The sequence below is a fragment of the Chinchilla lanigera genome, unplaced genomic scaffold (genome assembly GCF_000276665.1).
Source record: "Chinchilla lanigera isolate Chin_1 unplaced genomic scaffold, ChiLan1.0 scaffold00008, whole genome shotgun sequence".
NCBI classification, from domain to species: Eukaryota; Metazoa; Chordata; class Mammalia; order Rodentia; family Chinchillidae; genus Chinchilla; species Chinchilla lanigera.
The window spans coordinates 8278474-8289057 of NW_004955409.1; the positions used below are offsets into that span (position 1 = coordinate 8278474).

The 10584-nt window shown below is 60.3% G+C and overlaps 1 protein-coding gene across 1 annotated transcript in view; it reads left to right on the forward strand.

The window, feature by feature from the left end:
- The window catches only part of Duox2 (dual oxidase 2), a 17545-nt gene extending 7817 nt beyond the window's left edge, over positions 1 to 9728 (forward strand). Inside the window, exons 17-32 of the mRNA XM_013510065.1 lie at positions 759 to 984; positions 1065 to 1158; positions 2405 to 2592; positions 3169 to 3238; positions 3492 to 3575; positions 4049 to 4227; positions 4301 to 4531; positions 4675 to 4774; positions 5413 to 5462; positions 5655 to 5782; positions 6026 to 6179; positions 6856 to 7088; positions 7265 to 7423; positions 7894 to 8049; positions 8125 to 8253; positions 8501 to 9728. Coding sequence (XP_013365519.1) covers positions 759 to 984; positions 1065 to 1158; positions 2405 to 2592; positions 3169 to 3238; positions 3492 to 3575; positions 4049 to 4227; positions 4301 to 4531; positions 4675 to 4774; positions 5413 to 5462; positions 5655 to 5782; positions 6026 to 6179; positions 6856 to 7088; positions 7265 to 7423; positions 7894 to 8049; positions 8125 to 8253; positions 8501 to 8623 — 2304 coding nt within the window. The 3' untranslated portion in view covers positions 8624 to 9728. The remainder of the gene's footprint in view (positions 1 to 758; positions 985 to 1064; positions 1159 to 2404; positions 2593 to 3168; positions 3239 to 3491; positions 3576 to 4048; positions 4228 to 4300; positions 4532 to 4674; positions 4775 to 5412; positions 5463 to 5654; positions 5783 to 6025; positions 6180 to 6855; positions 7089 to 7264; positions 7424 to 7893; positions 8050 to 8124; positions 8254 to 8500) is intronic.
- Positions 9729 to 10584: the final 856 nt, after the last annotated feature.

Genomic DNA, 10584 nt, shown 5'->3' on the forward strand with positions numbered 1-10584 from the left:
ATTATGATTTTTACTGTAATACATTTTTTAATTTAAGCTTTCAGTCCTTGTACATGACCTTGGGAAGTACGTCATCTCCACTCTGTGTCTCCATTCCCTCATCTATAAAACAGGGATCAAAGCTATGCTGAGGGTCCGGTGAGGTGGTCTATGCGAGGGGTTCCGTAAGGCTGGTAAAGTTGGCCCTGGACCACCTGCCCTTGCCCTCACTTGGGAACTTGTAGAAATGCAAATCGTCAGGCTCCTCCCCAGCCAGACTGAACCAGGAGTGATCTGTCCCTGAACAAGCCCTCTAGGTGGGTCTGGCACAGGCTCGAGTTTGGAAATCTCTCTTCTGTGCGCCGTGCCTGACCTGAGGACACTGCAGGCGCTTAACAAATGGTAGCTGCGTGTGACCTTTAAACTCCTTGCACATGGGCAGAGACCAGATCAGTGGCAGCCCCGCTGGGTTGGTGCACGAGCACACGTGCTGCAGTCTTTCCTGCTTGTCCACCATGTCTGCAGCCAGCATTGCCCCAGAGTCTCTGTCCTCGAACCCCCAGCTCTGCCGCCCTCAACACCGTCCCCACAGCATGGCGCTTGGGTCCCGAGAGAAGTGGGCGGGCTCTGAGCTCCAGCTCCCTCCTCAGAGCAGAGCCCTGAGCCACCATCCGGAAGCACCAGGAGCAGGCCTCCACCTTCCTGAAGTGCGCTTGGGGCCTTGTGAAGTCCCTGAACCTGTGCCCTCCTTCCCTCCCTCTGCTGCTGCCCGAGTGCAGGTGCTGGACATCAACCAGGCGGACGCGGGCAGCCTGCCCCTGGACTCGTCCCGGAAGGTGCGGGAGGCCCTGACGTGCGAGCTAAGCAGGGCTGAGTTTGCCGAGTCCCTGGGCCTGAAGCCCCAGGACATGTTTGTGGAGTCCATGTTCTCTCTGGCTGACAAGGACGGCAATGGCTACCTGTCCTTCCGGGAGTTCCTGGACATCCTGGTGGTCTTCATGAAAGGTGAGGCCTGCCCAGGGGAGGGCAGGCCATCTGAGAAACCTTCGGGCAGGGAGGTAGCTGCGTCCTCCACTCTCTCCCAGGCTCCTCGGAGGATAAGTCGCGCCTGATGTTCACCATGTACGATCTGGATGGGAATGGCTTCCTCTCCAAGGACGAATTCTTCACCATGATGCGGTATGGGCTGAGCTGTCCCCTGGGCTTAGCCAGGAAAGCAGGACAGGCCCTCTACGCCCTTGGGATGCCTTCAGATCTTTGCAAGCTCCTTTACTGGGTGTCTCACACGATGAGATAAATGATGGGCAGATGACCTCGGTCTCTTCTAAATGCCGCTCCGCATTCCCGCCAGCAGTGAAACCATGGGACATTCCTCTGCCTCCCAGCCCTTGCCTCTCCCTGCTTCTTAAGCTGGTTCCATTTTGGGTGGCCGATAAGGACCAGCTTTGAGCCCCCTGGACTTCTCATACTAAGGTCGCCTGGGTAACACAGCCCCCTTCGGGTTCGGAGGCAGGACTCCTCTCTCTCCCGTGTTGAATCGGCTTCCTGCACATTAAGAGATTGGCACATAGTGGGCATTCAAGGTGCCCATGTCGCAGCCCTGATTCTTCTTCATTTCTTCCACTTTGTGTCTCCACGGCTCCGAGCGCTGCCCTCCCTGTGCCCTCCCTGTCCATCTGCCCCCACTGGACTCTGGTTTCCGCAAGGCCCAGCCTGGTTGCAGTCTGTCCTTCCGCGGTGTGGCACTGCGCCTGAGCCCTCCCGCCTCCCCTGTACCTCACTGTGGGTCTTGCTGTCTCTGCGGGACGATGCTTTTTAACACGACCGTGGTGCTTGCTGCACCGTGCGGGCCCAGGTCTTTCTCTGCTGGCCCTGCACACATTGGCGTAGATGGTTTGTCCAAGCTCAGGAAAGAGCGTGGCCACAAACTGCCACAGCACAGTGAGACTGCACGTGCAGACGCTCCTGTCCGTGGCCTGCGGGGCTGTGCCCTCTCCTTCCAGGGTGTGCAAGCTGTGTGCTGGCACAGGAAGCGGCAGCCCTTGCAGCTACACCCCCGCCCACCATCTGGTTCCCTGGGGTTATGGAAGTGGAGTCCCAGGGGTGGCATGGGCCACATCCACAGAAGGGGATGGGGCGCCCGGGACGCAGCCCTGCACTGATTAGATGCTCATCCCCAGCCGTAGATCCCATGCTTGAGGGCTGCTTTCTGTAGCTGGTCAAGGTCACCTTCAACTCTGCCCTGTCTTCTGCGCCTGTGGCCACCCGCCCCCTTCATGCGGACTAAGGCTGGATGAGAACCTGCTGGTGCCATGTCCCGAGTCATGGGTGACCACAGTACAGGATCAGATCGAGCCGGCACACCCTGCCCTTCCCCGGGGCCTGACCTTGCGGGCGACAGGCTGTTCTATCTTGCGTCCCCCAGGTCCTTCATCGAGATCTCCAACAACTGCCTGTCCAAGGCCCAGCTGGCCGAGGTGGTGGAGTCCATGTTCCGGGAGGCCGGCTTCCAGGACAAGGAGGAGCTGACCTGGGAGGATTTCCACTTCCTGCTGCGGGACCACGATAGCGAGCTCCACTTCACGCAGCTCTGCGTCAAAGGGGGAGGCAGAGGTGTGTGTGTGTGTGTGTGTGTGTGTGAAGAACATCTTCAAACAGAGTTCCTGCCGCACAGGCCTGGGTCTTTCTCTTCCCGAGTCCTTGGCACCTAGGCTTGAGTGGGCTGTGGTATTCAGTGCCGCCGTATCCGGGTGTCCAGGTTGCTCACTACACGGAGATGCTTGCAGAAAGCCAGCCTGCACACCTCTCACAGCCAGGGGCACTGTGCTCGCTTGCATCTGGCCGGGGAAGAGGTACCGTTTTCTTTACACAGAGGACGTAAAGACTGTGCACACCTATAATGGCAGCACTTGGGAGCCTGAGGCAGGGAGAGCATGAGTTCAAGGCCAGCCCGGGCTACATAGTGAGAGCTTGTCTCAAAAAAGAAAAACAGAAAGACGAGCCGGCTTGCCTCTGCCCGGGGAGCACCGCTCTAACTGATTGCACACAGTGGCAGCGCTGTCTGCTCAGTGAAGCGGGTGCCCAGCGTGCAACAGGACTAGAATCAGAGCTCAGGACTTGACCTGTTTCTGGCAAGTGCCGCCCACCCCACTGCCCCCCGGGCAGCCAGGCGGCCTGTTCTCCTTCCAGGTTTCGGAGACGTCTTCAAGCAAAACAGCAACTGTCGGGTCTCATTCATCGCTCGGACCCCAGAAGAGCGGTGAGCAGGGGGAGGCGCTGGCTGGGTGGCCAGTCCCCTGAAGAATATCCGAGGGAGGAGGGCTGGCTGGCTGGCTGGCGTCAGGCCACCCCAACTCCAGCTGCCGCCACGCCCGCAGCTGCTGGGGAGCCGGGCCCTCTCCCTGCCACTCCAGGCAACAGAGGAGCCGCCCTGCCTCCACCTGAGCTTCGGCCTGGCAGTGCTCCACGCTGCAAAGACATGGCGTGAACAGGCCCCACTTTCCTTCTCTCAGCTCCAGCCCCCCGGACCTGGCACCCTCTGCCTCAGGGACCCCTGAGCTGGGAGGTTCTGGGCTAAAGAAGAGGTTTGGCAAAAAGTGAGTGTTTCCCAGATCTTGGGGCCCATGGAGGAGTGGAGCGATGTCTCGGAGGCTCTGGGCCCTGCCTGCACCCCCGTGACTTAAAGGGACCATCCCGAGTCTCATTCGATTTGTCCCTGACCCGACCGGGGGCCAGAGGGCCGGAGTAGCTTTACATTCTCTCTCAGCCCTGACTCCCATTTTTCAGGCACAGGGCCCAGCTCAGAAACAACATGGGGATGGTAGCGAGGGGTCTCCTGGCTCCTGCTGCAGGGAGCAGGGTGGGGGGTGCAGAACAAGGCGGAGGAGGAGGAGTCACAGGCGGGCTCGGCCGGCAGGCAGAGATGAGCGAGGGTCGGAGCAGGAGCTGGCTTCCTTCCTTGTCTTTTGTGGCCCATCCTGACCCTGGAGGTCTCCTGGCCCGCTTGCAGGGGTGGCCCTGGGGACAGGCTGGGATGTTCTCCTTGCCCACCCGTCCCCTCTTGGCGAAGGGCACTGGGGCCGCCTCCCCGGCTGTACACGGAGGCGCTGCAGGAGAAAATGCGGCGTGGCTTCGTGGCCCAGAAGGTGCAGGAGTTCAAGCGCTTCGTGGAGAACTACAGACGCCACATCGTGTGTGCCACCATCTTCTCGGCCATCTGCGTGGGCCTCTTCGCGGAGCGAGCCTACTGTAAGGGCGTGGGCAGAGCGGGGAGCTCCCAGCCCAGCCTCGCGCGGTGCTGATCCACCACTTCGGGCCGCAGACTACGCCTTCGCCTCACCACCCACGGACATCGAGGAGACCACGTACGTGGGCATCATCTTGTCGCGGGGCACGGCGGCCAGCATCTCCTTCATGTTCTCCTACATCCTGCTCACCATGTGCCGCAACCTCATCACCTTCCTGCGGGAGACCTTCCTCAACCACTACATCCCCTTCGACGCCGCCGTGGACTTCCACCGCTGGATCGCCATGGGCGCCGTCCTCCTGGCCAGTACGCAGCCCCCGACCCACGGGGCAACGGCAAGGAGCCTGGGAGCCCTGAGGCCCCGTCTCTCCTCCCTGTGCCGCCTCTGTCCCTCGGGCTGGGGGAGTGTGGGCCCCAGGGGGCATGGCGGACACGGGCCTCTCTTTCAGTCTTACACAGTGCCGGCCACGTGGTCAATTTCTACATCTTCTCAGTCAGCCCCCCCAGCCTGCTGGCCTGCGTGTTCCCCAACGTCTTTGTGAATGTCGGGTCAGTTCTGGGGTCTCCTGGAGCGGGCCTCAGGGTGTGAGAGGGACAGGTGGCCAGGACCGCTCGCTCCTCACGGAGTGAAAGTGCAGGGGGCCCCACTTGGCCGAGAGGTGGTCACCTTGCCCTTCAGAAGGGACCTGGCTGGAACTTGCCAGGGAAAGTGTTTCGGAGAAGAAGCTGGACGTTCTTTCCCATAGGTCCCTGGCACACAGCTTCTGCCATCTTGGTTTGCCATCCTTTCATTGGGCGGGCACTTGCGGACACATCTTTGTTGGCCATCCAGGGCCAGAGAGCAGGGTCATCACGATACTGTCACTCGGCAGACTCCTGTTGAGTATTCACTCCGTGCCGCACCCAGGCATGGAGAGTGAGCAAAACATAAGCCCCTGTGGAGCTTATAAAATAATAATTCTAGTGCCAAGGAACCAAGGGCAACTGCAACAAGAGTTTAGAATAGCACAGGAGGGAAAAGGCTGGGCGTGAGAGGATGGGTGCTGGGTCCCGGGTGCCATGTTCCTTGGGTACCTGGCAGGAACTCTCCTGACCTCCGCAGCCAGGGCCAGCAGCAGGAGGCAGCCTGTGCGTGACACTGGTGGTGTCCCGCCTCAGCCAGAGCTCACTGTGTCTCTGCCCCACAGGTCCAAGATTCCCCCGAAGTACTACTGGTGGTTCTTTGAGACCGTTCCAGGTAGGGGTGTGGTGGGTGCGGGACCTGGAGGTTCCTCGGAGGACACCTCCCTGAACACGCACTGGTCTGTAGGGACCATGGGGTCCGGTCCAGCCCCCCAGGCCCTCCTGGGATGAGAGGAAGGGAGGCAGAGTGGCAGCACACTCTGGTGTATTTCGGCCCAGGCCACTCGGACTGTCTTCCTGCCCCTAGGTATGTCAGGGGTGCTGCTGCTGCTGGTCCTGGCCGTCATGTACGTCTTCGCCTCCCACTACTTCCGCCGCCGCAGCTTCCGGGGCTTCTGGCTGACGCACCACCTCTACGTCGCGCTCTACGCCCTGGTGAGGCCTCTTCTGGGCAGGCCAGGCGGGGGGCGAGGGGCTCAAGGTGAGGTGAGAGGCGGGTAACGGAGGGAGCTTTAGACCCAGGATCTCAGACGGAGCCCTGAGATCTGTGGCCTCGGACTCAAGCCCGTGCCACCCACCCAGGTACACGGCCCAAGCCACAGTGGGCAGACAGTGCCAGGGCGAGCGGGGCCCAGTGCTTGGCTGGGCCCAAGCTCTACTAACTGGCTGTGTCTTTAGCTCATCATCCATGGCAGCTTTGCTCTGATCCAACTGCCCAGTTTCCACATCTACTTCATGCCCCCGGTCATCATCTACGCGGGGGACAAGCTGGTGAGCCTGAGCCGGAAGAAGGTGGAGATCGGCGTGGTGAAGGCCGAGCTGCTGCCCTCAGGTACCGGCCTGGCCTGACCTGGGGGGAGCAACGACACAGGTTCCTCGGCCTCGGCGGAGCCTCAGGCCTCCCGAGCCCTTCGCCACCTGACACCCTCTGGGGACTCTGGAAGCTTTCCCGGTGGCACTGCAGCCCTCGGGGGCAGGGAAGGGAAGGGCTGTGCCTGGCCTCTGGGGCACCTGCACACAGTGGGGCACCAGTAACTGGGGAGGCAGCAGAAAGCAAGGCAGGGTTTGCAGGTGATAAAGACCCCAGCATGGGTGGCCAGGGCAGGGAGCCTCAGAGTCAGGCACATGGCCCGGATCCTCAGTGGGGATTCCGTGGAGGTGGGGGACGGAGTGAGGTGTCAGAGCACCGTCTGACCTTCAGGACTTACTGTACGGCTAAGGGAGGGACGTCTGGTAAACTCTGAGGGATCCCGGGGGTCCCAAGTCCCTTCATCCTGCAGGCGGGGATTCCTCACCAGGAAAGGGAAGAGAAAGGAGGAGAAGGGCTGGAAGGAAGCAGAACCCCGAATGTGTTACCCAGGACGGAAAGGGAGACCCCCACTCCCACTGGCCGAGACCTTGTGGCCCTGCGACAATCCCTGGGCCATGGGAGTATAGGGGGAAACGAGCCAGTCCTAAGTACCAGGAGTGACTTCTGACTGCTTCCCTTCCCTGCCCACGATCCCCAGGGGTGACCCACCTGCAGTTCCAGCGGCCCCAGAGCTTCGAGTACAAGTCGGGGCAGTGGGTGCGGATCGCCTGCCTGGCTCTGGGGACCAATGAGTACCACCCCTTCACGCTGACCTCCGCGCCCCACGAGGACACGCTCAGCCTGCACATCCGGGCGGTGGGGCCCTGGACCATCCGCCTCCGGGAGATCTATGCGCCCCCGACAGGCAAAGGCAGTGCCACCTACCCAAAGGTACCCCGCTTCTGAGCCTGTGCTCTGGCAGAGGGTCCCTGCTTGCCCTACCTGGGCCTAGATACTGCGGCTACCCAAGACCAGGCTGGGACGCTCCCCGGGAACAGGCCTGCCCGATCCTGGCCTCAGAGTGGCGGTGAGGCTGGGATCATCTCACCTCTCTCTCCTCTTGGCAGCTGTACCTCGATGGGCCCTTTGGAGAGGGGCACCAGGAGTGGCATCAATTTGAGGTGTCGGTGCTGGTGGGAGGGGGCATCGGCGTCACCCCCTTCGCCTCCATCCTCAAAGACCTGGTCTTCAAGTCATCCTTGGGCAGCCAGATGCTCTGTAAAAAGGTGAACGTCCCCCCTCCTTTCTCCAGATGGGGAGCAGGTGGCCTGGCGCCTTCCCAGCATCTCCACACGGGGCATGGAGAAAGCTCCGGACAGGCTAGGAATTTAGCTCAGTGGCAAAGTGCCTGCCTGGCAAGTGCAAGGTCATAAGTTCAATTCCCAGTACCGGAAAAAAACAAAACAAAACAAAAAAGAGAAAGCTCCTGGCTCCCAGGTGCTGGGTCCACAGGGGCCATTTACACCCAGCAGTTGAGAAGCCAGGCTTGGAGGGATGGAGGGTCGAGGTGTAGCTAGGGGCCTCTGCGGGCATCTGTCCCTTGGAGGCCTGGAGCCAGGCTGCTGGCGCCTGTCAGAGCTCTACTTCCTGTGCGTGCCTGGGGGTTCCCAGTCTCCGGGAAAGCACCCCGGATACAGGGGGCCTGCGCTGAGCTGGTCCTGAGCCGAGCTGGTCCTGCGCTCCCGTGCGTCCCCAGATCTACTTCATCTGGGTGACACGGACCCAGCGGCAGTTCGAGTGGCTGGCCGACATCATCCGGGAGGTGGAGGAGAACGACCGCCAGGAGCTGGTCTCCGTGCACATCTACATCACGCAGCTGGCCGAGAAGTTCGACCTCAGGACCACCATGCTGGTAGGTCGGCGCGGCCGCCGGCGGGGCTGGGAGTTGGCCCCGAGGCCGGGCTGTGACCTCACGCGTCCCTCCCAGTACATCTGCGAGCGGCACTTCCAGAAGGTGCTGAACCGGAGTCTGTTCACGGGCCTGCGCTCTGTCACCCACTTCGGCCGGCCCCCGTTCGAGGCCTTCTTCAACTCCCTGCAGGAGGTGCACCCGCAGGTCGGTCCAGCCTTCCCACCCCACGCCACTGCTTCCCTGCTGGTCGTCTTGGCCCTCCTGCCCTGTGCAGCTCAGTTCTGAGCAGAGAACCCCAACTCCGGCCCTGGGGTGGCATGAGGTGTTGGAAGAGACTTCGCCTCCCCAACAGCTGAAGCCTTCTCTCGGGGGCCCGGGGTAGAAAGCGGGTCATGGTGGGGAGCAAGCCTCTCAGGGATCCAGCCTCTCCTTCCTCCGTCACCCGACACAGGTCCGCAAGATTGGCGTGTTCAGCTGCGGCCCCCCGGGCATGACCAAGAACGTGGAGAAGGCCTGTCAGCTCATCAACAAGCAGGACCGAGCCCACTTCATGCACCACTACGAGAACTTCTAGGCCCGCCCTCCCTGCCTGCCGCTTCTGGTTTCCTGCCCTGGCTCTGTGGCCCATGTTGCTGTCCCTGCTGGCAGTCTCTGCCCCGCGGCCCATCCACCCTATGCTTGAGGAGAGAGAGGAGGCCACCACGGCGGGTTGTGGGAAGCCAGGCGGGCGGGGGACAGTTTGCTTGTGACGGCCGTGCAAGTAGAAGTACACAGCACTGGTGTCTTCCCATGAGTCCCCGTTTCTCTGTTTTGCTTCCTTTTCAATGTGTTGCTGTGTCATTCTCCCGAAGGCGGGGAGAGACAGGGCTCTCTGAGCCGGAATCTTCCCAGGCCCAGCTGGAAGCCCCGCTGCCTCAGTGCAGTCCCTGGGCCTTTCCCCTCCACTCTGAAGGGGGGCAGCCCACCCCAGCCCAAGGAGGACACCAGGGACGGAGGTGCCTCCAGCCCTGAAGTCCCAGTGTCCGCCCTGATGCCCACTGCCCTGAGGCCCTGGCAAGTCCCTCTCAGAGCCCGCTGGGGCAGTTCCTGGATCCTGGGGCCTGGGGGCCCCAGCGTCTCTGCCAGATCCCAAAGCTCTCTCAACACCCGCCCTCCGGAGGAGTTGGGAGATCAGGACACCTGCCCAGGACACCTGCAGTTCTAACATTGGAATTCCCATCCCAGGAAACTCCTGTCTCCTGGGAAGATTAGGCCAGGTGATCACCTTTCCCTGGAGCTACCCTGGGATGTCCCCTTTATATCCCTGAAGACCCTCACTCCCCGTCCCTCACCTGGCTCTTTCCTAGAAGGCTGAGCTGTGTAACGCATCTTAAATTGAGGTACACAGAGTGTACAGACCTTAAAGTAACCACGGAGCTCTTACACCACCGCCCAGGCGGGATGCAAAACCTTCCCACAGTTCCGTGAACCCCACACCCCGCTGCCGAAACTCCCCTTGCATCCCTTCCTAGCCAGTCTCCCCCCAGCTCCAAGAAGCAGCTATTAATGTGACTTCTGTCACTTGGCTGAGTCACCTGAATGCACACTTTAAGACTGGCCTCTCATGCCGGGTATGGTGGCGCACGCCTGTAATCCCAGCACTCAGGAGGCTGAGACATGAGGATCGTTGTGAGTTTGAGGCCAGCCTGGGCTACATAAATGAGTTCAAGGCCACCCTGATCTGCATAGTGAGACCCTGTCTCAAAAAAGACAAAAAAAGACGCCTCTCTCCTCCCACCGCCTGTGTGATTCATTCTCGTTGTGTCTGTCTGTCTGAGGTTTGTTCCTTCTTCCTGTGCTTGTGTTCTCCATTGTAAAGTGGGCCGCACGGTTTGTTTATCCGTTCTTCTGCTGGTGCATGTGTGGGTTGTTTGGGGATTTGCTCATTACAAATAAAGCTGCTGTGAACATTCTTGGACGTAATGTTTGGTGATCATCACGCACTCTTCCCTCTTGAGTATCTCTCTCACCATGGAATTGCTGGGCCATGGATTTCTCCAGGCAAGAGAAGGTGTAGTAGCAACATTTCAGGCCAGGTCCTCATTCCCAGGGAGCCTCCGCTCCCCTCTGGGTTTACTGAGAGGCAGTTGTGGATGGTTCCCAAGCCTCTGTCTTGAAGGTATCTCTGATGAAACTGGACAAACACCAGATCAGGATGCAAAAGACCTGGGATACGGGTGCCGATTCTACCTGGGAATAGTGCAGAGGAGAATCCCTTAATTCACCTGAGAGCGTCTATTTATTCACATGAGACATGAGGATCGTTGTGAGCTTGAGGCCAGACATGGGATGTCACCTTTATGTCCCCGAAGACCCTCACTCCCCGTCCCTCACCTGGCTCTTTCCTACAAGGCTGAGCTGTATAACGTATTTTAAATTGAGGTACAGTTGCATAGAGTGTACAGACCTTTAAGTAACCGTGTAGCTCTTACACTACCGCCCAGGTGGGATGCAAAACCTTCCCACAATTATTGAGGTAATTGAGAACACTGTCCT